This window comes from Takifugu rubripes, chromosome 5 (genome assembly GCF_901000725.2).
Source record: "Takifugu rubripes chromosome 5, fTakRub1.2, whole genome shotgun sequence".
Classification (NCBI taxonomy): domain Eukaryota; kingdom Metazoa; phylum Chordata; class Actinopteri; order Tetraodontiformes; family Tetraodontidae; genus Takifugu; species Takifugu rubripes.
The window spans coordinates 7,082,087-7,108,490 of NC_042289.1; the positions used below are offsets into that span (position 1 = coordinate 7,082,087).

At 46.4% G+C, this 26,404-nt stretch overlaps 6 protein-coding genes and 1 pseudogene across 8 annotated transcripts; 2 read left to right on the plus strand and 5 right to left on the minus strand.

Moving 5' to 3' along the window:
* Nucleotides 1-114: 114 nt before the first annotated feature.
* LOC101071877 (ras-related protein Rab-34 pseudogene) lies at nt 115-2,596 on the plus strand (annotated as a pseudogene).
* Nucleotides 2,597-4,040: 1,444 nt separating this feature from the next.
* zbedx (zinc finger BED-type containing X) lies at nt 4,041-6,473 on the plus strand. Its single transcript, XM_003964592.3, has 2 exons — nt 4,041-4,391; nt 4,681-6,473. The coding sequence occupies exons 1-2, from the start codon at nt 4,200-4,202 to the stop codon at nt 6,391-6,393; spliced, it is 1,905 nt and encodes a 634-aa protein (XP_003964641.1). The 5' UTR covers nt 4,041-4,199; the 3' UTR covers nt 6,394-6,473.
* A 959-nt stretch (nt 6,474-7,432) lies between these two features.
* On the minus strand, nt 7,433-9,917 carry aimp2 (aminoacyl tRNA synthetase complex interacting multifunctional protein 2). 2 transcript variants are annotated; one of them, XM_029836485.1, is made up of 4 exons: nt 9,740-9,917; nt 8,758-8,976; nt 8,350-8,584; nt 7,433-8,091 (listed from the first exon to the last, which is right to left on the minus strand). In XM_029836485.1, the coding sequence occupies exons 1-4, from the start codon at nt 9,752-9,754 to the stop codon at nt 7,706-7,708; spliced, it is 855 nt and encodes a 284-aa protein (XP_029692345.1). In that variant the 5' UTR covers nt 9,755-9,917; the 3' UTR covers nt 7,433-7,705. The 2 variants fall into 2 exon arrangements, with proteins under 2 accessions (XP_029692345.1, XP_003964640.1); XM_003964591.3 differs by having other exon boundaries at nt 9,629-9,915.
* Nucleotides 9,918-14,587: 4,670 nt separating this feature from the next.
* Nucleotides 14,588-16,142, minus strand: pvalb8 (parvalbumin 8). The gene is made up of 5 exons (XM_003964557.3): nt 15,949-16,142; nt 15,619-15,686; nt 15,192-15,324; nt 14,907-15,016; nt 14,588-14,819 (listed from the first exon to the last, which is right to left on the minus strand). Exons 2-5 carry the CDS (start codon nt 15,677-15,679, stop codon nt 14,794-14,796), a joined length of 330 nt encoding a protein of 109 aa, XP_003964606.1. The 5' UTR covers nt 15,680-15,686; nt 15,949-16,142; the 3' UTR covers nt 14,588-14,793.
* A 1,814-nt stretch (nt 16,143-17,956) lies between these two features.
* On the minus strand, nt 17,957-19,389 carry LOC101079133 (parvalbumin beta-like). Its single transcript, XM_011603888.2, has 5 exons — nt 19,181-19,389; nt 18,739-18,805; nt 18,486-18,618; nt 18,303-18,412; nt 17,957-18,220 (listed from the first exon to the last, which is right to left on the minus strand). The coding sequence occupies exons 1-5, from the start codon at nt 19,379-19,381 to the stop codon at nt 18,195-18,197; spliced, it is 537 nt and encodes a 178-aa protein (XP_011602190.2). The 5' UTR covers nt 19,382-19,389; the 3' UTR covers nt 17,957-18,194.
* Nucleotides 19,390-20,263: 874 nt separating this feature from the next.
* LOC105416438 (parvalbumin alpha-like) lies at nt 20,264-21,869 on the minus strand. The gene is made up of 5 exons (XM_011603886.2): nt 21,734-21,869; nt 21,089-21,157; nt 20,841-20,973; nt 20,653-20,762; nt 20,264-20,563 (listed from the first exon to the last, which is right to left on the minus strand). The coding sequence occupies exons 2-5, from the start codon at nt 21,147-21,149 to the stop codon at nt 20,538-20,540; spliced, it is 330 nt and encodes a 109-aa protein (XP_011602188.1). The 5' UTR covers nt 21,150-21,157; nt 21,734-21,869; the 3' UTR covers nt 20,264-20,537.
* An 810-nt stretch (nt 21,870-22,679) lies between these two features.
* LOC101071428 (parvalbumin alpha-like) lies at nt 22,680-24,598 on the minus strand. 2 transcript variants are annotated; one of them, XM_003964556.2, is made up of 5 exons: nt 24,492-24,598; nt 24,198-24,271; nt 23,323-23,455; nt 23,133-23,242; nt 22,680-22,905 (listed from the first exon to the last, which is right to left on the minus strand). In XM_003964556.2, exons 2-5 carry the CDS (start codon nt 24,256-24,258, stop codon nt 22,883-22,885), a joined length of 327 nt encoding a protein of 108 aa, XP_003964605.1. In that variant the 5' UTR covers nt 24,259-24,271; nt 24,492-24,598; the 3' UTR covers nt 22,680-22,882. The 2 variants fall into 2 exon arrangements, with proteins under 2 accessions (XP_003964605.1, XP_029691788.1); XM_029835928.1 differs by lacking the exons at nt 24,198-24,271; nt 24,492-24,598 and adding an exon at nt 23,625-23,730.
* Between the last annotated feature and the right edge of the window lie 1,806 nt (nt 24,599-26,404).

Here is a 26,404-nt window from a genome sequence, read left to right on the forward strand (position 1 = left end):
TGTTAATTAGAAATACAAACTCTGAAAGAACTTACAGTAAATGATCAAAGGACAATTGAGCTTTGAATAAAGCCAAATACTCTATATATGTGCGACATGACTGTTACATGGTTACATAACTGTCTGTACAACTGGCGCCAACTAACTTCAACTGGTCAGCAATTCTAAAAATAGAAAACCAAGGTATGATACTGCAAACAAAATACAAAATAAATCTTTATGCCGCCACGTTAAATGCAAGTGTGTGTGTGTGTGTGTGGGGGTCAAGACCATCAAGCAATAGTAATATTAGCCACGTGCTAACATCAGCTAACATTTGGCTCATAACGTGAGAGGTATTTGTGGGAGCTCGGGGTCGTCGTTCTGGCCCCTCAAACACAGTAATGACCTCCGTTTGTTGGATCACTGGGTTAGGTCCAAGCAGCTCCCGTTGCAGCCCAAAACAAAAGGTCTTCTGAAGGGAAATGACTTAAGTGTGAAGCCCTTCTTGAAGACCAGATCCGCCACTTCCTCCCGTCACATTGCCCGGATTAATTTCCTTCCAACATCACCAAAATAATGTAAAGACAGATGTGTTGGTTTTGGCCACAGAAAAATATGTGTTATATTAGGTGAATGTGTTAACAGAGTCTCACACCATCTAGCAGGCCAGACACTATCGAGAGGCCAACATTTAAAAATAAATACTGCAAAACATTGAAAAACACCACAAATGGCCATTTTTACTTTTCAATGCTTTAATCCCCAACTTAAGTCTAACAAGGTGAACTTAACCATGTCCGACTTCTCCACTGACTGGACCCTCCATGTCTACAATGTTTAATGAATTCCAATAACGGCTCTTCTTCAAGCGCCAATCGGACGCCACCTTGGCGACCTTTAGGGTCAGGATAGCAGAACACAGTGACACGACAAAATAACACGACGGTGCAGAGAGACGGGCAGAGTCCAGCAGGCAGAAAGAGGCCACCCTTATCTTAATAAAGGGCCAAAAAAGGCCCCCTCCTTTGTACGACCTGGCGCCGGGGATGTGGTCACGGTTTATGCAGAGGTGGAAACACAGTAGAGCGCCAATGTCCCGGGACAGGAAGTGGGCCTTGGAGTTTATCGGGGCGTCGGCGACAAAACCAGATCATTGCATTAGGAAAATAGCACGTCTACTGATCAGCGAAATACTTGACAGAGTTCTTTTAATGCGTCATGTGCTTTATATCCTCTCTCTGCCGAGGCACATTCGTAAACTTTACTGCAACAATCTTTCAATACTAATTATTAGTCACTAATTAGTGACTCAGATCTTTGCTGTTATCTTATATGATTTTTTTCCCCTTGATATCAAATGTACAGAGAGGAAATCCTACTGCCCACATCTAGGATATTTCATTTATAGGTTTGCATGGGGATAAATAGATACAGTATTAGGAAAAAAGAAGATTGATTTGTTCATTGACATTTGCAGACGATTCACTGTCAATATTAATGTTTTCAATGACAGCCCAGCGCCCGGAGAAGAGCAGAACCTGAGCGGAACCATCTGTCCTTTCGAGCTGAAGCTGTCTGGGTTTCAGCCATGAACCTCCTTCCTCCCATCCAGAACGACCGCATCATCTCTCGGCTCCCCCAGTGTTTTAGGAGAGAGGCTGCGTTGCACAGAAGGGAGAACTTTAACGACAAGGTCAAGACGGCCTGTCAGGAGCAGCCTAGCGGACGCCTGGCTTATAAGATCTCTAAAGTGATCGTGGTGGGCGACCTGGCTGTGGGCAAGACCTGTCTGATTAATAGGTTTTGCAAAGACGTCTTTGATAGAAACTATAATGCAACGTTGGGGGTGGACTTTGAGATAGAGAATTTCCAGGTGCTGGGTGTTCCCTTCACGCTCCAGCTATGGGACACCTCAGGACAAGAGAGGTACAAATGTATCGCTTCCTCGTACTACAGAGGAGCTCAGGTCGTGATCGTCGCCTTTGACGTGAACGATATCGGCTCCTTTTCCCATGTGAGGCAGTGGCTGGAAGAGTCATTGGAGGACAACGACGTAGCAGCTATCCAGCTGTTCCTCGTGGGCACGAAGAAAGACCTGAGCTCTCCCGCTCAGTACTCTCAGATGGAACGAGACGCTCTGAAGCTAGCGCGGGAGATCGGCGCGGAGTACTGGGCCGTGTCGTCGCTGACAGGGGAGAACGTCAACGAGTTTTTCTCTCGGGTCGCCTCACTGGGGTTCGAGAACAGCATCCTGGCCGAGTTGGAGGAAAAAGGGTCGGCCACGCAGATGGGCGAGGTCCCAATAAGCAGCCACTTGCTGTACATCCCATCAAAGAAGGAGAAAAAGTGCAGCTGCTGCCAGTGATGACGACTTTGGTGTCAAAATCAAGACCGCGTCTCCTTTCCGAAAAACTCCTCAGATGTGTAGAACCAGATGCTTCATCGAAGCGACAATCATGGACTTGTGTGAGTTATCTGTGATTTGAGGTGGCCGCAGGGTTACATTTCAGCTTTGTCTTTCATTTGAGGCCCATTCTTTTTCTACAGCGAGGCAGCGATCATCTCCTGTCTGTGTGTTTTATATGATGCATAAAGAGACAAAGAAAGCCCTCTATTGCGTGTCCGACCTTTTTCCATGAAACAAAACAATTAGATTTGCACACACAGACGGCCTCATTTGCATGCGGCTCAGACCGAGCCGACAGATACTGATTACTGTTTCAAAGGAATCTGTTTGCAACCAGGAACGCAGAATGGCACATTTTTACAGCAGCAGGGTCCCCGGCGTCTCACCCAGATGTCATCGGAGCGCTTTTGTCTCCGAGGGCTGCTGCCTGGGGAAGAACAGGAGGCTGACAGGATACACAGGCATGAGCCGTGTCTGGACTGGAGCTGGAGAAAATATGACACATCAAAAGGGGCGAAGCCAACCTCAGGAGAGAACCGACACTTGTGGGATCAGCTTCGGCGTATGTATAATTCTGTGTATAGATACTTCACTCCCTTGTGGCTTTTGCTGGCAAAGTTAGAGGTGAGATAAAACACCGCTTTACAGGCTGGGATCGGAATTCTCAACGCAGACTTAAGAAGCATTGCTGCAGAGAATAATCTGACATCTGAATGCATTTGCATTTCAAAATGACCTCCGAGGAGGAATCTTAAAGTTGTCAACAAGTATGTAGAAAATGCTTGGAAGAGTAGTCAAATAGGTAAAACCAGCACAGACATGACATCAGATTAAGATTTGGCAGATGTCTCACTTTTAAATGGCTTTTTAAATATTTCAAGAGGTATTAAGAAGGAGCCATTATATGTTTACAGGACTGGCCTCAAAGCGCCGTTTAGACTCTGAAAGAGGCAGCAGGTGAAGCCTGGAGATAACTTTGGAAACAACGAGTCTGCCACCTGTTGGGCACAGTGGGGCACTGCAATGTTCCACTGGCTGGTTTGAAGTGGCCCGGGGTTTCACCGGACCTTTCGGAGGCTGTCCCCAGGGGGTCCCAGGAACTAGGCGCTGGAAAATATGCTTATATATGGCGTCAGTAACTTCTGAGTGAGAGCCCTACCCTCACCAAACGTCGGGGGGTGCTATTGGCTTTACATTTGTAACTTGTATTTAGCCACACTCCATCAGGAGGACGGCGGGGGTGTGAAACAGATAAGTAATGTGACAGGGGCCACTCCATGCGGTGCACCGACCCCACAAGGCGAATTCCCCACTGAAGCAGCGGAAAAGCAATTAGGAGGAAAGAGCGTGAGTTAATAAAGGCGCACCGTAAATCACCGAGTTTATCAAATTTCCCAAGAGTCTCGAGATAGATAGATAGATAGATAGATAGATAGATAGATAGATAGATAGATAGATAGATAGATAGATAGATAGATAGATAGATAGATAGATAGATAACCCACTGTTATTAACGAGTTGAGTTTTTACTCAATAAATAAATAAATAAATAAGTGTACGCCTGTGTGACCAGGACGCATGCGCATGCCGGATGCGTCCTGCTCGCTGGGATTCGCCTCCAGTCGATGCGCATGCGGCAAATGCGCGCCGCTGTGCTTGCGCAGCATCCGAAACAAAAGGCCTGCCCCCTTTTCACGAGGGTTTCTGTCTGCCGCCATCGTTACTTTACGTGTAATCACCATTACTAAATCGGATTACGATACTTTGGTCACAAACTGGCACGTCGCTGACACCACAAAAAGCGTCCGAAATGGATGTGGAGCAAAGTGAAAGCGGCAGCGAGCCCAAATCGGCCATGCACACTTGGCGTTACCGACACCATTTTACATACAAGGCAGATCAAGGGAAAAATATCATCGTCCAGTGTAATCTGTGTCTGCCGAGGGTTAATCTGCTGTCCACGTCGAAAACATCGACATCGAACCTAAAGAAGCACTTAGACGTAAGTTTAATGGAGATTTGTCGGTCACGATTGCTCCGGCTGAATGGTTGGAGGAGTTAATCAATAGCGTTAACTGTCGTTGTGATTGGAGACGTTACATTATAACTAAGTACAGATTACCAACTCATGGCGCCTCCAGGATCAGCTTAGCTCTGCAAAAAAACATCCTTTTTGCTGCTTTGGTTGTTTTGATCATAGTTGAAGCCTTGCAGTGTTCCGCAGTCGCTCCTTACAGATGGCACACCTAAAGTTCAGGTTTTTTTATTTTTTTATTTTTTTTTTGTCTTAGAGAACACACTTGGGCTGTGATGCCAGGCCTGATGCCAGGCGAGGGAGGAGGAGGGAAGAGCAAAACGGCGAGGAGAGCAGCCACTGCCAGCTCAAAAAACTCAAAGCAGAGATCATCTCCAAATGCATGACTCAAGCAAAGACTGACGACCTCATTTTCAACTTCATCGTGGAGGACTGTCAGTCGTTTTACGTGCTGGAGCAGCCTGGCTTCAGGAAGCTGATCACGGGCCTGACGGAAGGTTTAAAGGCCATGGACAGGGTGACGCTGTTCACCAAGGTGGACCAGGGCTTTTCTGCGATGCGGGACGAGCTGATGGAGAAGCTCGCCGGCGTCCAGTACGTGTGCACCACGGCCGACATCTGGACGGCCCACGGCAGGAGCTTCTTCGGGATGACGTGCCACTGGATCGACCCAGCATCCCTGGAGAGGAAGTCGGCCGCCTTGGGGTTCGCGCGGCTGCAGGGCCGCATCACGTACGACGCCATCGCGGGGCGGATCCACGAGATCCACGTGGCGCACAACATTGAGAGCAAAGTGCAGACCACCATCACCGACAACGGCAGCCCCTTCGTGAGCGTGTTCAAAGAGTTTGCGCTGGACACTTCGGAGAATGAGGACGACATCGGCGTCTACGAGAACGTGAGCGTCGTCCTGGAGGGCGAGTCGGAGCAGGACGTGCTGCTGTTCCTGCCCACCGTGCAGCGCTGCGCGTCGCACACGCTACAGCTGATCGTCGGCGAGGACTTCTGGCAGGCGGTGTCGCAGGGGCCGATGTGCCAGCTGCACTACAGCGCCATGGCCAAGGTGTGCGCCATATGGAGCAAGTGCCACCATCTCCACGTCGGCCTGGACGCCGCGGAAGAGATCGGGAAGATGGCGCTGGTCGTCCCGGCCATCATTTGCTGGAATGTGGAGTACTGCGCCGTGCAGAAGGTCATGTCCCTCACAGAGCGGGAGCTGACGGAGCTGTGCGCCCGCCTGGAGGTTCCGCGCCTGCAGCCGGAGGAGATGGCCTTCCTGAAGGAGTACGTGACGGTGTTCCACCCGCTCGCCTTCGCTCTGGAACTTTTCCAGGCCGAGCAGAAGTGCTATCTGGGCCTGGTCATCCCGACTCTCCTCAGCCTGAAGAACAAGCTTAGTGAACAGAAGGATTCAGCGAACTATTTAGGAGACGTGATCAACGCCGTCGTGGTGGCCATTGACGTCCGGTTCCAGGAGCTGTTCAGCAGCACGGAGGCGAGGATCGCGACCGCCACAACGCCCCAGTTCCGTCTATGGTGGATGGGCGCCTCTGAAAGGGAGGACATGTGCACCCTTCTGGCCACAGAGGCGTCCCAGATGGACCCAACCAATATGGTGGAGGTGAACACCAGCCGCAGGTTGTCCACCATCGAATCTGAGGACGACTTCTTCAGCTACGGGTCGGTCAAACCAGCCGTGCAGATCCAGCAGCGCGGCGTGATGGAGGAGGTCCGCAAGTACGTGGAAGGCTCGGGGAAGAGTCTAGATTGCCTGCAGGACTTCCCCAGAGTGAAGCAGCTTTTCTTGAAGTACAACACCACCCTGCCATCGGCGGCGCCCGTGCAGCGCCTCTTCAGCCAGAAAGGCAACCTGGTGACCTCCCAGAGGAACTTTCTGACCGACGACTACTTTGAGCGCATCCAGCTGTTGCGGTATAACAGGAACGTGTGCACTTCGGCGACTCAATGAACACATTTCCAGTGGCTCTTGATGCTCTTTCACGAGCTTTTGACCTCAAAATCAAGACCACGTCGCCCTAAAATCATTTTTAAAAAACTCAGATGTGTAGAACCAGATGCTTCATCGAAGCGACAATCATGGACTTGTGTGAGTTCTGTGATTTGAGGTGGCCGCAGGGTTACATTTCAGCTTTGTCTTTCATTTGAGGCCCATTCTTTTTCTACAGCGAGGCAGCGATCATCTCCTGTCTGTGTGTTTTATATGATGCATAAAGAGACAAAGAAAGCCCTCTATTGCGTGTCCGACCTTTTTCCATGAAACAAAACAATTAGATTTGCACACACAGACGGCCTCATTTGCATGCGGCTCAGACCGAGCCGACAGATACTGATTACTGTTTCAAAGGAATCTGTTTGCAACCAGGAACGCAGAATGGCACATTTTTACAGCAGCAGGGTCCCCGGCGTCTCACCCAGATGTCATCGGAGCGCTTTTGTCTCCGAGGGCTGCTGCCTGGGGAAGAACAGGAGGCTGACAGGATACACAGGCATGAGCCGTGTCTGGACTGGAGCTGGAGAAAATATGACACATCAAAAGGGGCGAAGCCAACCTCAGGAGAGAACCGACACTTGTGGGATCAGCTTCGGCGTATGTATAATTCTGTATGTGTAGATACTTCACGCCAAAGGTGAGATAAAAGGCTGGGATTGGAATTCTCAACACACAGAGGTGCAGCGATGCTTTTTCAAGCATCGCTGCAGAGAATAATCTGACACCTGAATGCATTTGCATTTCAACGTATGATGTATGTTTGGAACAGAGGTCAAACCCAGCAGAGATTGTCAAATTATTTAAGAAAATTTAACAGGTGCCTAGCTTCTAAATGTGTTGCAAAATAAGATTTCACGATATATTTGGTGCTAAAGGATGGCATGTTCCATCATCACTGGCTCTGTATAGACAATGGCAGTTGAAGCCTAGAGATAACTTTTGACATGTCTGCCACCTGTTGGCCACAGTGGTGTACTGCAACATTCAACAAACCAGGTCCCAGTTCAAGTTTTAATGATGTCAGAAAATCTGATGGTACAAAGTATTATTCTTGAAAACACCCATAAATATGACCAATACTTCATGAGAGGCACAAAGTGGTTGGAGGGTGAGCTCTGGTTAGTAGTGTGATCCACCGCCCTGTCCATGTCGTCACAGTCCTCGTGCTTCGAGCAAGTCCGTCAGTTCAGAGATTTAGTGAGGAGGGAAGCATTGAGTTCTTCTGGACCTGGCTATTCTAATGCCCCTTTCACACTGAGATAACCCAAAATCACTGCAGCATCTCGGCTGGTTTGAAGTGGCCTAGGTTCTCGCAGGACTTGATCCAGCGCAGGACGTTGGCGGGAGCAGCGGAAGCCGAGCCGCTCCGCATCACGCAGCAGTAACACGCCATGTCGGCCAGGGAGTACTCTGACCCAGCCACCCAGGGACTGCGGGCCAGAGCCGAGTTGAGGGCCCGCAGGACAGCCGACCTCTCCTTGGTGCTGCCCTCTGCCAGCTGGAAGAAAGCCGTGTCCACCCAGCTGTCCACCAACGTGGCAACAGCAGGATCGCTGGGGTACGGCACCAGGAGTTTGTAGAGGAAACGTGCTATGTTGGCCTCACCCTCAATGGGACACATATTCTGGATGCTGAACTTCATCTGTACTTTAGGGACTGAAGAGAGGGAGACGTTAAGGCACGAATACAAACACTTGTCTTTTCATGAGGTTACACAAATGGCTGCACAACTGGTTCACAAGCTGCCTTCAGCACATTGGACACACCTCACACAAGAGAAAAAACAAACAATCCCTCTTGACAACTCTTTTTTTTTGACTGTTTACAATAGCTGCTGACCATATTGTGCTTTCTACTGAGTGAACATGTGCAAAAAAATATATCCCCAATACAAATGCTGCTTTTCTGCCTTACCATTTTTCCAAATGAGGGTAAAGCCCAGTTGGAACATGTGGCGTGCATAGCTGTCAGGATGGCGTGGGCCAAGGCAGGACATGAGCTGTGGAGGGACGCTGGCGACAGAAGAATGGACGTGGACAGAGGAGAGCACCCGGTAGTGCTGACACAGAAGGCCGTGCAGCACAAGCAGGGACAGGGGGGGGTGTGCGGGGTTGGCATTCACTACAATGTCACGGAGGGCGCCCAAGTCCTTGAGAGATAAACGACATAATGAACGATTGCACCATCCAAAAGAGATGGCAATTATTATAAAATGTTCACAAATTAAGGTGTGTACCAAACAGGTTGTGCATGTTCGTCTAGTAGAAGATGGAGAGGCAGGCATTTATGATGATAAAGGAAATTACAGCCCCAGATTCTCACCTTTCCGAGCACCGCGTCCAAGTCTGTGGGACTTTTTAACGCCGCGGAGCTGAAGCTTTGGGACGAGAGGCTGCTGCCAACGGTCAGATCCAGGTCGGCGTCTGGAGTGGTCACTGTTTTGGCCAGGCCGTCTACTGTCGCTTTCAGCTCATAGAGTTTTCTCATAATCTCATCCTGTCGAGCCTCCAGGGCTTTAACTGATGGGTCCACCTCCCCATTCTGAGGAGAGAAGAAATATGGATTTTTAGCAGACAACTCGAGCAGCTCATACACCTTTATGTACAACAATCAACATTATAACAGGATCCCTGTCTCGGAATCCCTAAAACAAATAACTTGCCATATTAACATGTTTCCAAGGGACAACAAGGTCCTGAAATGTCTGTCGCGGTTATGTAGTGGTGAACTACACATTTAATCGGTTCGACAACGTTAAGACAACGTACAAAAACCCAGAGCACACATTTAAAGTGGCGTCATTCAAACACATATACCTCAGAACAGCTGGAATTACAGCATAACTGTTGAGCTTTAAGACGAAGTTTAACTCCAGTTGCCCGTACATTCCATGAATAGTATCACAGCTGTGTTATAGACACAAGACAGTTGCGTCCCTTCTTTGTAGAGTTTATTATCGTTTAATTGTGAATGGAAAAACGGGAGAAATGTTGTTGCATCAGCCAGACGTACTGACAAGCTACGTTAGCAGGCTAGCATGGCTAAAGCAGCAAATCCTAATGCGCAGATGAAGGGCGGTCACCACCAGCGTCTCGGAACCCCTAAAAGTCACATCTTAAACTCCATGTGCCAAAATCGGCATAGAAATGCATTAAAATGTGTCCCTGTCGAGATTCAACCGTGTTCCAGTTACCTGAAGCGCGTGTTCAGCGGTGCAACTGTCCCCATGCTGCGCGTGGATTTGGTAACTGTACATGCAGGTTGGCAAGTCAATCGCAATATGACGGTCAACGATGGGCTTTACCTGGTACATGGGCATGCTGGAGGACACTTAGGGGATTGATTGACAGAAAAAATAACCTTAAAAGCGAAAGCTCGCTGTTCTGGGAGGCCTACGTAACGTTGACTGGCAGCAACAAACGCTCCCTCGCGCTGCAGCCGAAGATCGGCGTGACGCCACATCCGGCAAAAGTAAAAGCTTGTTTTGTGTTTGTGATCGACACGATTATGAATTAATTTGTTCGGCTGATTTTCTGATTTTAAAATTTACGTAAATATGTTTTTGAAATATCCTCAGGGAAATTACGTTACCCCAGTCCTATTTATCAATGACGGTATACCATAAAAAGCAGTGGTGTAATCTATGACCAGTCGTCGGAAGCTCTATACAGGAAGTGAGGAAGGGAAGTTCAGTTCCTTTCATTAAGCTCCTTCTTTTGCCTCATTTCAGAAGTGAATAATGCGTTTAAAAAGTCCTAACGCACAGGCTTATCAGGTAAATTGTCACATCAATTAAAATAGATAACCATCAATTTGCATTATTTTTTAAAGGAAAAATACGTGCTAGTTCTTATTCACGGGTTTCAGAATGTATATTTCGTTTATAATTATAGGTTAGGTCTATCATTATCCGTAGCAGTTTAAATAAAAAAAACAATTGAGAATGAAAGCATTGTTCTAGTTGCATTGTATGTCTATATTAAAGTCAAATATTGTTACTGAAGTAAAATCGCTGTAAAGATATGCCTCAGCAGAATATTTTGATCGGTTCAAGGAACCGGCTCAGTCATAATTACCTAAACGGCTCTTCGGGTGTTGAAACAGTTAAATTGTTGCTTGAATTTATTCTAAAAGCTGCGATTTCTTTTTTTTTTTCCCCCACCATATTTGATATAATCCAATAGTATTATTCTTAGACATGCTACAACGGTGATCTAGTATTCCTTGGGTAAATGTCCTTTCCTGTTAATTTACTTAACTGTTTTTCTTTAGTTTCTTTTCTTTGTTTTAATGCAGTTGGTATTAGAATGACATTTAAAAAATCAATTAATGAACAAATAACAGCTTTTTAATAACAGATCAAAAAAAAAAAAAAAGCAATGACTGCAACACCTACCAGTAAAATCTGGAATGCCACCAGATGCTTCTCACAATATCACTTCACTCTCTAAGAAATTGCAGCATTATTTATTCACACTGGAGCCTCATCCTTTCTGCAGCTACAAGAGATGCAGCAAGAGAGAGATTTAATGAACTGAGTTTGTCAGTCCGACAGCTTGTTAATGCTGAATTATTCACAATTTTCTGAATTCCACTAGAGAAGGGAAACGAGTAGGGGGGGTGTTGCAATGTCAACCTGGCTGGTCCAACTGAGGTAATAGTGAGATCTGATGGCCAGTACAGGACCTGAACAGGAAACTGACACTGTGGCTAGAGCTGAAACCCGAACAACAAGCTGGAGTCCACCAGACAGCAGGTATCATGGATACAGTGATAGGCGTGGCACAGAGCTAGACTGCAGGTGTTGGTGTAGTCTGATACAGTCGTACAGGGTCACTCACAGGGATAAACTGCACGTGAACTGTGAATACTTTACTTATAGGTGCAATGTGTGCGATTGAAATGGTAGCTGTCAGCTGAGACTCACTCACGGGTCAGACATGTAAACATGTAACATATTTGTCCACCTGGTAATGAGATTGAACAATAATTACTCTCTGTGAAACCATCATCTGTCATGAATCCATTACTTTTCACAACATTGTCTGTAATCTCCGGGAGTGATGAAACAGGGTCCACATTTGTGGTTAAACATTCCAAAATATGACACTTTTACCATATTACTACATCCTTATACTTTATATTTTACCATACTTAACACACATATATATTTTTACTATATTTACATACAATTCCCTTGATGGAGAGACAGAGAGAGATAGTGCGAGTGTGTGTGTGTGTGTGTGTGTGTGTGTGTGTGTGTGTGTGTGTGTGTGTGTGTGTGTGTGTGTGTGTGTGTGTGTTCATATTATCTCTGAACACCTTTTATAGCAAATCAAAAACAATATGTGTGGCAGTATCATGAGCTGAGCTGGATGAGGGTAATGTCCCACTAGGGGGCAGCACATATCACTGAAAATCACACTAGGCTAAATGAATATTTTGTATTTTGGTACGTTTGGTTCCTCTCACCTGTGGGCTTTCTGGTTACGTGTGTGTGTTTGAAGCACGACAGCTTATGATAATTAGAAAGTCGAGAAGTTACCAGAAGCACACCATGCAGCTAATTATATAAAGCTTAACTTGTCTGTTTGTCAGTCTGCGGTATGATCGTGGAAAAAAGTAAAATACCCACATGCACTGAAACACAGGAAAACGCGTTTCAAATTTATCAAACTACTCTGTTACTATTTCTTCAGACTATTGGAACAGGCAGACACGTTCTTGGAATTAAATTGTCAAAATGCCACATCTGAAAAATAGAATCATCTGCCGTGTAACCGTCTGCATCGCCCCGCGGCCAGGACTTGGTCTGGGTGTGAGTCAGCATGGGCCCCACCTGTAGCACGGTTTAAGCCGGGTGTGTCCTGCAAACGTGCATTACTGTACATAAAAAGAGACTGACATTTCAAAAGCTGTCAGCCGCCAGATGCGGCAATGCTGGACGTACGACGCGGCGGGAAAGTGGATTTTATGTAAATAAAAGCGGGCGGTGTGCAGCAGAGGCGGGCATTGATAGACACATGGCCCATCATTCATTAATGAGGGGAAGCTACATGCAGACATCATAAGTAGAGGCTCTGGACTAATGCTTGTTGAGGAACAGTGGCGGTGCTGTCATGCCCTGCATTATGGATAGAGTTCCTGCTCTGAGCTCACAAAGCCTATTCAGTCCTCCTAACACGCCAGTTAAATCTTTTACGATGTTCCCCTCTGTTCGGACTATCAGGTAGCAATATCGCCAATACCTCGAAACCTCTAAAAACACCCAGAATGATGTTTCTTTCAAACAATCCGAGTCCGGTGCACAGAGGGCATCCCCTCCAGAACGGTCCAGCCGGCGTCCCCTTGACCTTGATTCTTCGAGGACGGCTTGTTGTCCCTTAAAGACGGTGTGCGCATTAAAGTTTCACACGGGCTTAATCAGTAAGGTGAGCCTGACACTTTCTTGATATGAGTTTTTGGTGACAATGAAGGGAGCTCATCAATTATTGACGTTCTAAGTAGACCAGCAGGCCGTGAGTCCATCCAGAACATCCTATAGCTGCAAGCGTCACGTTGGGCAAACAGTCACACAAAATACACACAAATGTTTTTCACCCTCTTGAAAGGTAAGTCCGGCATCTATTGGGGTCACATTTTTCTGCCACTGTTCTCATATTAACTCAGTAGTTTCTTAGTTTATAACAAATTTGGTTTAACATTTAACTCCTCCCACTTGAGCGTTATAATCCAAGAGTACAACCCTAAAGGGCTGCACAGGGTGCGCTGGTGTTAGGGGTTCAATTCCCAAATTGTTCTATGTGGAGTTTGCATGTTCTCTGTCCACATCAGGCTGGCTGGAGGAATCGTAATAGAACGGTGTCCTGTCCAGGGTGTCACCCATTGACTGCTGGGATAGATGGACAGATGGACAGATGGACGGACGGACGGAAGGACATTGAATTGCTGGTCACATCATCTCAAACTTGTCTCAGAGCGGTACGATCCAGTGGTCAGCATCAACCCGCTGGCTCACGTTTCCTCCCGGAGTCCCACGTGCACCTCCTGACCCTCGGGGTCAGCCCGTGGTGTGTCCCCTAGTTTGTGTTACCCCCTGACTTCCCCAACCTTGCCCGTCCCTCTTCCAGAGCCCCCGCCTCCGCACCCCTGGACATTTAACCCCCTGGGATTGAATCTCATGGCTTCATCATTCAAACTTGTGTTTGTGAATGAAACCAGAAGAAGAAACTGTCTGGTCTGAATCGGCTGTGGGTGCACTGCTGAGTATTGCCTCATGCTAATTCCAGGGTCTGCCCCACCACCCTGAGTGGCAGGTGGTGGCAGTAATAGGCAGCTTCTACCTGTGGTGTTTATGAGATTAAAGCCCCAGAAGGGTGGAGACGCCAAGGGAAGGTGCAGCATTTTGGAGCCTCCAGAGGGTGGGTTACGGGGGAAGTGGTTGTTAATTTTAATCCCGTCAATTGCAGGCGCAGGGGATGAAAATGCTGCGTGTTATTTAAAGTCTCTGGGCTGTGACATGCAAAGTTGTGGATCTCCTGTCTGAGAAAGAGGGTGAGCCCGATGAAAATGCCTCCTCTTTTGCCCTGAGCAGCCGCCCGGTGCACCTGAAATGTTAGCATCCTCGGCTATAGCATTCTGCAGAGTTTGCATGTCCTACTGTCCTGCTGCACACACGCAAGCGCGTACACGCTCACACACACACGCTGTCTAACACAAGCCCTCACGCTTGCGTGTCCTGCTCTGGTTCTTGTGTTTGCATGAATGATCGAGAAAAAAAAGACCATGCCCGTCCGATTTCATATTTGAGTTTTGCAAATGCTTGGGTTTTCGTTCTCTCATTACATGTGTGTGTGTGTGTGTGTGTGTGTGTGTGTGTGTGTGTGTGTGTGTGTGTGTGTTGCCCAGGTTTTAGGTAGGTTTATTTACAAAGCTGAGGTCAGGTGTTACTTGATCCTGCAGTGATGACACTCAGGTGAGCAAGGTCATCTCTCCTGCTTTTTCCTGAGCTACAACTAAACACACACACACACACTTTTCTCACACCTCTGACACTGTAAAATGAGTTGAAGCAGTGTTTTTCTGAGGCCCCTGAAGTCAGAGAAACAGTCAAAGATCACATTACCAGTGGGGAAAAATGGACACAAACTGCTCCATGTTGTGGATTTTATTGTTTTATTTTCTAAGACATTTGGTAAATTGTACAAATGTCTCAGAATTCAGCATTTTGGTCTGTTTAAGACTGAAATGCGGACCAGCAAGAGCTTTTTAAAGTATTTTAAAGGTTTTTCATCGCAACAGATTGGAAAAGAATGAACTAGAACTAGTACAGCTCTGGTGGTGGAATGGTCCAGTTGCTTAGGATGAAACCATGGCCTGGAACTCTGCAGAGACAAGAAACCGCCACGTCACTTTTTCTTTTTATAAAAAAGAACATTTTTCAGGTGTATATGTGGGGTTCATCTGCTCACCATCTGCTCCAATTCGCCCATCGCTGTCGTCGTCGGCGAGGGTCATGAAGCCCTTGGTCTCCTTGTCTGTCAGGACGCGAGCACCAGTACAAAACCTCTGGAGGAAAAATCTAAAAGATGGGTTAAAGTTAGCGTGGCCAAGACCAACGTCCTGTCCATCAGACTCAAACAAACAGCGACAAGATGAAGACTGATCCCTCTTTACATTGCAAACAACAACAAAGAGCTTTGGACAAAGGGATGATGATGGTGATGGTGATGCTGATGATGATGACGAAGACTCACTTGAGCTCTTCTTCCTCAATGTAGCCGCTGCCATCATTGTCCAGGATGGCGAAGACCTTCTTGATATCTTGGGGGCTCTTCTTGGAGAGGCCACACATTTGGAAGAACTTCTTGGGGCAGAAGCTGTCTGGTGCTGCACACATGATGGAGACAACAGGAACTCTAGAGTATTTCTATAAAAAGTTATCAACAGACAATAATAGAAGCTTCTTTGTGGAGATGAGAAGACATTTTAATATCAAGGTTTGCCTGTCGGAGTTTGCTTTAAAAACTTTACATTCTTCCTCGTTGACTGCACAGCTTTAGAGAAAATAATCATTGCCCTTCCGTGAGTGACACAATTTCCACTAGGCTCCCTTTCCAGTCACTGAAAACCTGGAAATATAATCGATTTACACCCAAATAGCAACAACGCAAAGAGATTTACCTTGGCAGGCCTTGATGGCGCTTTCGATGGCGTCGCCGGGGAGGATGGATGACAGAGACATTTTATTTCTGGTGGAGAAACAGTGAGATGTTAAAATGTGCGGGCGGATACATCAGAAAACCAGTTAAGGAAGTGTGAAAGTTACGAGAAAAAAGGCAAATGCTGCAGCTGCATCTCCTCCGAAGCAAAGGATCCCCTTTTACGCACAGGTTGTGCCTGATGTAAAGTAAGTCTGCGCGTCAAAGCGCGCAGGGCAGGTTCCGCAACGCATGTTTCGGGAAAACAAGACGTAAAAAAAGAAAGAAATGCACCTGAATCGGGAGCACTTACCGTGTTAAAGGGAGTTCTCGCCCGGTCTGCGATCCAGCTGAGAGGTAAGGCTCTGTGGTGACTGCTGTCTGTCAAGGCGGATTTATATAGGTCTGAATGCACTGACAATGGGGATCGCTTGAGTTACCTGTCTGTGGATCAAATTCTCACCGCCCGCCCCTGATCCAGTTTCCCGGCTAACTAATTAACCTTTACTATTTATAACGCCCCAGGACCGAAGTCAGCCACCCTGTACATCTGTAACGACCTTGTAAATAGAAAATTAAGTTTAAAAAAAACGTGTTCCCGCCCCACCCCACCCCACCCCGCGCCGCGCTTCTTCCTGTCATCCCCCCACCATCCTCCTCTTCCTCCCCCCGCTCACATCTGAAATTCTACAGAATAAACGAGTCTGAGTCTGCAGCTTCGCTGTACTCTCTCTCCGCTTCCGTGCCCAATGACGCAGGTATCCTCTTACGGCGCGCAGCAAATATGCCAAATCTGCCGTTAAAGTGAATTATGGGGGAGTGAAAAGGGCTTTAAGACCCACCAACGATCTGGTCTTTGGCACCAAATGTCCTCCCTGAGCTTGTTTCTGTCCGGAATTAATCTGAATTCAGATTTTTTTAACCACAAAGACGCGAACGGTCATCAGTGAAACTCAAGGGTGCTCAGTATTGCCACGTACTGACTAAGGGGACAGTGGCGCTGAATCGCCCTGTCAACTGTGCTGATTAAGGGATCGAGGTCACCCAGTGCCGCCAGTGTCCTGTCCTGCCTTGATGGTGATGATGATGCATTATGCGCAGTGTCGCGCACATCACGCCACCTCCACGCAGAGGTAATTCTCACAAAGGTCACTGATTCACATTTGTACTTCCACTTTCCCGAACGCTGGGGTACCGATTCTTTTCATCCTGTCTATACTTCTGACTGTTAGATGCTAATGAATGAGGTATGTCTCATTGCCTGTGCACCGTTCTGGGACATGACAGACACAGAAATCCTTGAAATGTTCAGCGAGTTTTTGATCTGGTGTTAGAAATGAGCGTGAAAGGTCTGATGTTTGATCGTTTGATAGTCCGGTTGTTCTGACCGGAGCTCTGTCTCGTGCAACCTGACACTCGGGGATATCCTCCAAAGGCAGGAGCGCAGCAGCCGCCAAAGTCTAGATGGATGAGTGCGTTTTTGGCGAGCGCTGCGCCATTTTACGCGTCAGTTGTTGACCGAGACGGGCAATTATTAACACTGGCGAGATGTCTCGACTCTTATTTAAATTACGTCATTTTTGATTTCTACAGGTACACATGGGGTTTTTTTGTGGAGAAAACACTCGAACCGGCGTTATGGGCACGAAGTGCGCGCTTCCATCTGCTGTTATCAACTTTTAAACCCAAACCAAGTGCCAGGTAAATTGTGAGGTCTCTCCTTTAAAGCTCCCCACACGATCTTTATTATTAAAGAGAAACCCAATCATCTCAGGAAGAAACGGAGAGGTCACCGGATGTAGGGCAGAGGTGAGGTTTTACCTTCACCCGGTTCATGATGTCATAAGCCTCGGTTATCCTTTACAGACTATAAAGTTACGGCGATCATTTATTCATTTACATTTGTTAATGCTCTTCACTTTACACCCAGTACCTATAGACCCACACCCTCTCCTCAGTTCTGTCGTCTTTTTGGTTCCTACTTTAGACTTAATCTTAAATAATTTACTGCCCTCTAGTGGCCATATTGTGGAACTAAACGACAATCGATTAAGTAATTCGTTCGCATAGAAGTTTATATAATTTCACTTGAAAAAAGGGAAAATTATATTTACTTTAATATGAAGATAATTTAACAAACAAATAAATTACTCACCTAATAAAATATTTTAATTGATATATACATATCTTATTTCTTGTGGTTTTAACGCAGTTCAGTTATTATAGATGTATACATATACTACGATGAAAAATGATTTTATTTAAAGTGAAACTTTCCGTTGATGTCCATGCAAATGATCCAGTGTCAGTAGAAAACCCCACACCGTAGCAAAAGAATCTTTATTCTTTTTTTAACGTTAGTTCCTGGAAAGTGCAGCGTAGATTTTACAGTAAGCAAAATTCATATTTAAGACATGAACACATTCACAATCATCAGTTTGGACAGTGTGTTGCATAGAAGTCTCTTTAGTATAAAAATGATCTATATTCAGATGAAAAGGTGAGGAGGAGGAGGCGGAGTTGTTCCATCAGAGCGGGTGTTGTTGGTCAGTTGCCAGTTTATGCCTTAACCATGTCTGAAAACTCTACAGGAGCACACACACACACAAATGAATAATCAACACAGAGTTCAGCAAAAGAATGAGAGGAAATGAACATCGCGGATACCCTGAGCGCCGATCTTGCCGTCGCCGTCGGTGTCACCGGCCTTCAAGAAAGCGGAGGTCTCGGCGTCGGTCAGCGCGCGGGCACCGGCCTTGAAATTCTGCAGGAAAAGCCTTCAGAAGAAAAAAATATGCACATTAGATACTTTCAGCAGAAGCATGCTGTGGACGCTCCCGTGTTTCTCACTTCAGCTCCTCCTCCTCGATGAACCCGCTCTTGTCCTGGTCGATGATTTCGAAGGCCTTCTTCAGCTCTTCCCCGGACTTACTGGCCAGCCCGCAGGTGGCGAAGAACTTCTTGTATTCGAACGTGCCATCGGCTACAGTCAGCGCGGAACATGGATTTAATAATAATAATAATAATAATAATAATAATAATAATAATAATAATAATAGTAATAATAATAATAATAATAATAATAATAATAATAATGAGTCACCTTTGCACGCTTCCAGGGCTGCAGTGACGTCAGCATCCTTCAGGGTACCTGAGAAAGCCATTTTGATCTACAGAGATAATCAAAAAATGAATTAATTTTATGTGATTGTTTGTTATTTTGTTATTTTTCTAGCGTTTGACTGTCACACACACACACTCATCGCTGCTTACGCTTCAGAATATTGATATTTGAGAGAGAGACAGAGAGAGAGAGAGAGAGAAGATTACATCATTCTAAACTCCAGTAAAAATATATTGAATTTCTCGGTTGCGTAATTCAGTTCCGAAACCCGGCGGAGGTGGAGCTCTGCCGAGTAAATCCATACCATCACGCATCGGACGCTTTTGCGTGTCCAATAATAAACAAACAAGCAACAAAACAAGCGTGGCATGTTAAAACCGTGCTGCCAGGCTCGGTCCTCTCGTCCACTCATCAAACTCACCTTAGGAGCCTTTGCTTTGTTGGGCACGGATGAAACTGACAAGACTCTGGTCGACTGCAGTGATTTGCCCGCTGCTCCCGCTGACCTTTTATAGGTCCGCGCTGCCGGCTGTAGGGTTAAGATAACCGACACCCAGTCGAGGTGGGGTGTGTGTGGAGGGGGCAAAAATCGGGCCAGGCAGCGGTCTATTTTTAGTTTCATACATGAAGACGCTTAAAAGGTGCGTTTGAAGAAGTCTTTAGTATGCCATAAGACTAAGAATAGGTCCGTGCATTACTGGAGGACCAACTGGAGGTACTGGGAGAACATGCAATAGCTGTAGACATGTATGTAAGGGAGAGTTAGATGTGTGCAACATAGATATAAATGTTACTTATATTTACGACCAACTTTTTTAGATGATTTTTTAACCATTAAAGAGACCAGAGTGTGATGTTGATCTGTAGGTGGCAGCACCGTCTGTAGGAACTCTGTAGATTCTGACCTATCGTGACCAGTGGGTCTATGGTGGTGCCACCTGATAGTGCTGGGGCTTTACAGACAGCTGACTTGCAATCCCCCCCCCAAACCATTTGAAACCTGCCCTTTAATACTTCTCGTGTCGATGCATGTGTGAAGAAACCCGACGTTTTCTGAAGAAGCGGATCGCGTTACAGCGCCACACGCGTTCAGAGCCCGGCGCCGCTAAAGATCTCCCTCCCCACTTGCTGAAAGCTTGCTGATGTCAGAGCCACTGTTATTCTGCTATTAGCCCCCCGTTGCCACAACACGTCGCACAATTGACTGAGAAGCAGTTGGTGAAGAAAAGGACTTTGGAAGAAGGCGGCTAATTACGCTATGCATGGCAGCTCGCTTGGCAGCATGTTAGCAAAGCCCCAGGGCCTTCGCCTCTGTGTCTGCAGGCTTATTGCCTGTGTCCAACTGTCCCCCCACCCTCCCCCCCAGCCACGGTTATCAAAACAAGTGCGTGCAGCTCACTTTAATTGCCTCTCAGCGCGCCCTGAATGTTTAATTTCTTGCCAGGTGGCTCTGAAACCCCCCTTCTGTTGCCGACAAGCAAAAGACGACTGAGCTGAGGGAGAAGACTTTACACCAAAAGAGTATTTATTCCTGGTTTTTCACTCTTCCTCAAGCGTGCAGAAAATATTGTGCCATTTGCATGAGGTATCTCTTTTCTTTCAGAACATTTAACACATCTGAAGAAGGCTCACAGTCTTGTATGTGTTCCATGCTGAGAAATAACAGTCCACAGGCAACTCATAAATAAGGTATAAAAAATATTCTTTCAGCTGGTGGTTACTGAATGCAAGGAGTTTGCAGTTCCAGATTTGAGCAGGAGATCTTGGGCAATGGAAGCTTATGCCTTCATGAGGGCGGCAAACTCTGTTGAAGTGGAAGAAAACCACCATTAGTTCCCAAAGATGATGACTAAAGAGACCGGAAAAGCATTCAGAGACAACGTCGGGGCTCACCTTCCACTCCGATCTTGCCGTCGCCGTCGCTGTCACCGGCAGCGAGGAAGGCCTTGGTCTCCTTGTCACTGAGTGCTCTGGCAGAGGCAGAGAAGTTCTGCAGGAACAGCCTGGATGGAGGAATTGAGAGTCAGTTCAAGTAGAAATCTTTACTACTTTAGCTTTTACTACTGTAGCGTGGGGCATACTTCAGCTCCTCCTCCTCAATGAAGCCACTGTTGTCCTGGTCGATGATGGCGAAGGCCTTCTTCAGGTCATCGGGGCTCTTGGCAGCCAGACCGCATTTCTGGAAGAAACTCTTGTAGTTGAAGGAGTCGGCAGCTGGAACACAAACACACGCGCGTTGGCACCGTTAGCTCCATTTGTGCTACTGACAGAGATAAAACTGAGATAAAACATTTAAAATCAGACAAATTTGAGACGTTAAAGATCTCACCTGAGCAGCTGTCCAGAGCCGCTTTCACATCAGCATCATTCAGAATACCAGCAAAGGCCATTTTTAATCCTGAAGAGAAGACTGGAGATTAGCGAACACCATCAACAATCCACTGCATCAGCGGGAGGCAAATTCAGAGAGCGTTGAGTCTGATCACGAGCTGTCCATCTCATGATTTCAATGGCTAGTTTCAGAATAAAACGAGCTCATCATGTGTCATCTATTTGCTGTTTTTCTTTAAGAGAACCGCAGTCAAGTATTGAGCAGGCGAAAGTTCAACTGCACAAGTTGGATTGAACAACCTGAGAGAATGACCTCTGACCCCCACCTTAATAAATGACATTTCCTTAATCATCACAATAAACAACCTTGGAGGTGACTTTGTGCTATAGAGATCCAGCCAAGAGAACATACAACACGTTAACCATCCATCAGCGTCGATCCTCGGAGTTCAACCGGACCCATTTGGATTCCTAGCTCATTGATTCAATCGTCCTCCCGCCCCGGGTGTGTTTTGGCTCATTCCCCACCCCTCCATCTACAGCAATAGTCCTCAGGGATTTCCTCGTCCGGGTTGATTTCCTCCCTGTGTAGCTTGCGTGTCAGTGCGCGGGGCCGTGCGGGCGCTGTGCCCATTGCACTCACCTTTTTGCGCTGCGTTGAGGCGAGTGAAAACCAAGGCGGGTGAATGCGCCAAGCCGCCGTCGCCGCCTCTTATATAGCCTCCAGCAACACCATTTACAGAGCTTTGGGGTCTCAGTATCAGGTACCAAGATGCGCGGGTTCCGAAAAAATGTGTCAAGTTGTCTGGATCTATTTTTAGGCGAACAAACAGGGATGTGGGAGTGCGAGGCGGCCTATAGCGAGACCGGGCGTAACCCGAGCGGACCCGCGCGTCGAGCGACCTGTTCCTCTCAAATGATTTATGGTCAACATTCAGGATGCGGACATCGACATCGTGGCCTTAGGCCGTGGTTTTATCGAAGCGGATGTAGGTGTCAGAACGGTCGCACCTTCAGGGGCAACATAGTTATCGTATCATATATGATGAGAGGGCGCCAGGAGACACCGGATCCGCTCTGGACTGAACTCGGCGACAGATCGGAAACACCCAAGAAAAGGGAGAATAGGACACGTCTGCGCGCCAGATCACCTCATCAATTCTGATTCCATGGTTTAATGGTGGAAATGCACAGGCGACGTTGAACCATACGAGGGACGCGATAGCGCAGTAGACTGTCACCAGAAGCAGTGCTTTTTAGAATTAGAATTAAATTGTAGTAAAACTAGGTTGATCTTGGCTGTATGCAGTCGTTTAATTGCTCGCTTGTTTTAAAACGGTGGATAATTAATGCAGAAAAGAGACAAGCCGCTGGAGAAATCACGTTGTCAATTATCGAAACCAGAAAAACAAACCAACACCTAACGATTAAATCGGTAGATAATTGCACTGTCCTCTGGTTGCAGCTCTTTCTGCATGTTTGATCAGTGCTTTCTCACTTTATTCTGCATTGTTTTTGACTTGGAGTCTTGCCTCAAATGTCGCTACCCTGAATCAAAGTCTTTCACAAACCCAGACAGCGGTCAAATGTCAGTTTAAACACATTTATTAGCATTTGTCTTCCCCTCCAAATGCTTCTTGTGGTTTTCAGTCGCATCAGTGGGCAGAGCAGCAGGTAGGTCAGGAATGGTCTGAGGATTCTGGGTATGGAACAGTCAGGAAAGTCAGGATCTCCTTGGAATTCCATCGTCCCCACTGGGGGAAGCAGCCGTGTGTCCATCTGAGCGAGATCTTTATTTCAGGATGTCGCAGAACTCTGTGGAGGAGCAAGGGGGTGGGGGTGCAGTCAGGATCAGAGAGGGTTTCCTTCAAGCACCATGTGACATTTACGCTGACGTGCGCGATCTTTATTTGTTTTGTGCCTCTGAGACTCCTTCCTGTGGCCCCTCACAGACATTTCAGCACCGAACAGCGGACAGCTCCCGGCTGCAGACCGGTTGCCTCGCATCTGTTGCTACCCTTCTTTTTGCCACGTGCACCCACCTTCCATCCCGATCTTCCCATCTCCGTCTTTATCCAAAACTGCCATCACGGCCTTGGTCTCCGCCACTGTCAGCTCTCTCGCCCCCGGAGAGAAATTCTGAAGGAACCGTCTGATGTGAGAATGGAGAACAGGGATAAGTTCAACCACACAACCAAAGTACACACACTCACACACACACATTGTCCGTACTTGAGCTCCTCCTCCTCGATGTAGCCGCTCTTGTCCTGGTCCAGGACCGTAAACACCTTCTCCCCAACATCCTGGGATGAACCGCTCAGCCCGACTTGTGTAAAGAACGAGTCCAAGTCAAAGGTTCCAGGAGCTGCAGAGTGAGTGAGAGACAGTCAGACTATGTGCGTTACTGGAAAACAGAAAAAAATCTTTCTCTTTTTCTTCCAGCAGTGACATTTACCGATTCCCCCCACAGCACTCTATGGTAAATACCACATAGATTTTGTCACTATGAAAGTTAAAAGCACATCAAACGTTACTTATGGAAACCCAAAGCTTCTGAAATGGTTCTGCTCGTGAATCCTTTCCTTTCCTGGGGGAGTTCTCTTGCATACAGGGCACATAAGTGCTGACATTTAAGATCTGCTGGAGCCGTTTCGGCTGTGTTTGCTTCGTCATGTGGACATAATTACTCGAGATAAATTATTAAGCACTTTGGGATTTGTGGGCATGTAGGCTGTGTGTTGCTGAACGTAAACACGCAGGTATCTGGTGGTACAGGTGCTCCTGCCGGCTGCTGCCTAGTAACCTGCAGGCTCCCCATCGCCACCGTGAGCAACGCGGCTTTCTCCGGTGGGAGGGGGGGGGGCTGTGAATGGAACTTGGGCGCTGCATCTGCGCTTCCTTTACTCGAGCGTGAAATGTAATAACAGAGAGGATCTTGCAGCATCAAAGCAGTTTTAACATTTCAAAGAAAGAATAATCATCAAAGCAGAAAATAAGATGATTGGAATTCCTGGGGAAAGCACAAACCGCTTAGAACTCTTATCTGCAGTTCATACGAGCATGTGTTTAACAGTCGGTAGAGTAGGTGCATATGTGGGTGGACTCACCGTGACAAGCCTGGACCGCAGCATTGATGTTCTCGTCACTCAGCATCTCAGCAAATGCCATGGTCGTCCTGCAGCTGACCGACACATGCAAAGAGGGAACGTGAGTGTTGCAGGTGTTTGCTGCTGTCAGATGGCAGCCTTCATCAGATCAAACACATCTGAGAGCACCGTTCCTCCGTGCGTTAATGCCCCAGGTACTAAACAACTCTCAGCTCTCCCTATCAGCGGCCGGGCTGAGCTGTCAGCAGTCATCTCACATTTGCCCCCGGTTTTGCAGAGAAGCTCAGTACTCACCCCGATCAGCTCTCTGCGATTCAAAGGTCTCTTCCTCTCTTGCTGCTTCCTGATCCAGAGTGCAGGAAGCCACCCGATGTATCTGTCGTTAAAGCCAGTGAGATTTCATTCACGCCTCACCCACCTCTTCATCTTCCTCCTCCTCCTCCTCCTCCTCCATCAGTTCATCGGAGCATATAATTTTCTCACCCACTATGTTTTGCAAACAGATACAAGCTGATAAATAAAATTTAAATAGAGTCCTTACTGTTAAAGTAGCGTAATTACTATGTTAAAGGACATATGACTGCATCCAGAAAAGAGACGTTAATGGAAATAGCAGAGGATGGTTTCGATCCATCGACCTCTGGGTTATGGGCCCAGCACGCTTCCTCTGCGCCACTCTGCTCATGAGAGCTGGAGAAGAACTAAGGTGGAACTCAGGAGACCTTTTAAACATCTGAATTAACATGATTTGGTGTCCAATAATCAAGAGGTTTTTTTTTGTGTTTTTCATGAAAAATTCTACTTGACATTTTTTACTTTGAATTTGAAAAATAAAGCTATAGACGATTGTGGGTTTTGTTAGATTCGAGGATTAGTGATTATCTGGAGACACACATATCAGATAACACAAGAAATACTTTAATTATAACTAGCCCACAACATTGGTACCCATTAAAATGGGGTTAATTTATTTAATGGCATTATTTAATGACAAATGGGCAATTCAGAGAGATAACGGCAAGAGATAAAGACTTGAAGCTGTGAAACAACAAAGAACAATAACAAACATTACGCTCAAGCTAGCAGAGGATGGTTTCGATCCATCGACCTCTGGGTTATGGGCCCAGCACGCTTCCTCTGCGCCACTCTGCTCATGAGAGCTGGAGAAGAACTAAGGTGGAACTCAGGAGACCTTTTAAACATCTGAATTAACATTATTTGGTGTCCAATAATCAAGAGGTTTTTTTTTGTGTTTTTCATGAAAAATTCTACTTGACATTTTTTACTTTGAATTTGAAAAATAAAGCTATAGACGATTGTGGGTTTTGTTAGATTCGAGGATTAGTGATTATCTGGAGACACACATATCAGATAACACAAGAAATACTTTAATTATAACTAGCCCACAACATTGGTACCCATTAAAATGGGGTTAATTTATTTAATGGCATTATTTAATGACAAACGGGCAAATCAGAGAGATAACGGCAAGAGATAAAGACTTGAAGCTGTGAAACAACAAAGAACAATAACAAACATTACGCTCAAGCTAGCAGAGGATGGTTTCGATCCATCGACCTCTGGGTTATGGGCCCAGCACGCTTCCTCTGCGCCACTCTGCTCATGAGAGCTGGAGAAGAACTAAGGTGGAACTCAGGAGACCTTTTAAACATCTGAATTAACATTATTTGGTGTCCAATAATCAAGAGGTTTTTTTTTGTGTTTTTCATGAAAAATTCTACTTGACATTTTTTACTTTGAATTTGAAAAACAAAGCTATAGACGATTGTGGGTTTTGTTAGATTCGAGGATTAGTGATTATCTGGAGACATACATATCAGATAACACAAGAAATACTTTAATTATAACTAGCCCACAACATTGGTACCCATTAAAATGGGGTTAATTTATTTAATGACAAACGGGCAAATCAGAGAGATAACGGCAAGAGATAAAGACTTGAAGCTGTGAAACAACAAAGAACAATAACAAACATTACGCTCAAGCTAGCAGAGGATGGTTTCGATCCATCGACCTCTGGGTTATGGGCCCAGCACGCTTCCTCTGCGCCACTCTGCTCATGAGAGCTGGAGAAGAACTAAGGTGGAACTCAGGAGACCTTTTAAACATCTGAATTAACATTATTTGGTGTCCAATAATCAAGAGGTTTTTTTTTTGTGTTTTTCATGAAAAATTCTACTTGACAT

What these genes read in the sequence shown, in the direction of transcription:
- LOC101079133 (XM_011603888.2), bottom strand. Translation starts at nt 19,381, where the DNA reads ATGAAACTAAAAATAGACCGCTGCCTGGCCCGATTTTTGCCCCCTCCA. An exon ending in ACAAAGCAAAGGCTCCTAAG is followed by an intron (nt 18,806 to 19,180) that starts GTGAGTTTGATG and finishes TTATCTCTGTAG; the next exon opens with ATCAAAATGGCTTTCTCAGG. An exon ending in ATCGAGGAGGAGGAGCTGAA is followed by an intron (nt 18,413 to 18,485) that starts GTGAGAAACACG and finishes TTTCTTCTGAAG; the next exon opens with GCTTTTCCTGCAGAATTTCA.
- LOC101071428 (XM_029835928.1), bottom strand. Translation starts at nt 23,697, where the DNA reads ATGCAAGAGAACTCCCCCAGGAAAGGAAAGGATTCACGAGCAGAACCA. An exon ending in ATCGAGGAGGAGGAGCTCAA is followed by an intron (nt 23,243 to 23,322) that starts GTACGGACAATG and finishes TTCTCACATCAG; the next exon opens with ACGGTTCCTTCAGAATTTCT. An exon ending in TGGGAAGATCGGGATGGAAG is followed by an intron (nt 22,906 to 23,132) that starts GTGGGTGCACGT and finishes GCTCCTCCACAG; the next exon opens with AGTTCTGCGACATCCTGAAA.
- aimp2 (XM_003964591.3), bottom strand. Translation starts at nt 9,754, where the DNA reads ATGCCCATGTACCAGGTAAAGCCCATCGTTGACCGTCATATTGCGATT. An exon ending in CCGCTGAACACGCGCTTCAG is followed by an intron (nt 8,977 to 9,628) that starts GTAACTGGAACA and finishes TTCTCTCCTCAG; the next exon opens with AATGGGGAGGTGGACCCATC. An exon ending in TGGACGCGGTGCTCGGAAAG is followed by an intron (nt 8,585 to 8,757) that starts GTGAGAATCTGG and finishes TTATCTCTCAAG; the next exon opens with GACTTGGGCGCCCTCCGTGA.
- zbedx (XM_003964592.3), top strand. Translation starts at nt 4,200, where the DNA reads ATGGATGTGGAGCAAAGTGAAAGCGGCAGCGAGCCCAAATCGGCCATG. An exon ending in ACCTAAAGAAGCACTTAGAC is followed by an intron (nt 4,392 to 4,680) that starts GTAAGTTTAATG and finishes TTTTTGTCTTAG; the next exon opens with AGAACACACTTGGGCTGTGA.
- LOC105416438 (XM_011603886.2), bottom strand. Translation starts at nt 21,149, where the DNA reads ATGGCCTTTGCTGGTATTCTGAATGATGCTGATGTGAAAGCGGCTCTG. An exon ending in GGCTCTGGACAGCTGCTCAG is followed by an intron (nt 20,974 to 21,088) that starts GTGAGATCTTTA and finishes TTTGTGTTCCAG; the next exon opens with CTGCCGACTCCTTCAACTAC. An exon ending in ATTGAGGAGGAGGAGCTGAA is followed by an intron (nt 20,763 to 20,840) that starts GTATGCCCCACG and finishes TCCTCCATCCAG; the next exon opens with GCTGTTCCTGCAGAACTTCT.
- pvalb8 (XM_003964557.3), bottom strand. Translation starts at nt 15,679, where the DNA reads ATGTCTCTGTCATCCATCCTCCCCGGCGACGCCATCGAAAGCGCCATC. An exon ending in CGCCATCAAGGCCTGCCAAG is followed by an intron (nt 15,325 to 15,618) that starts GTAAATCTCTTT and finishes TCATGTGTGCAG; the next exon opens with CACCAGACAGCTTCTGCCCC. An exon ending in TGGGCGAATTGGAGCAGATG is followed by an intron (nt 14,820 to 14,906) that starts GTGAGCAGATGA and finishes TTGTCTCTGCAG; the next exon opens with AGTTCCAGGCCATGGTTTCA.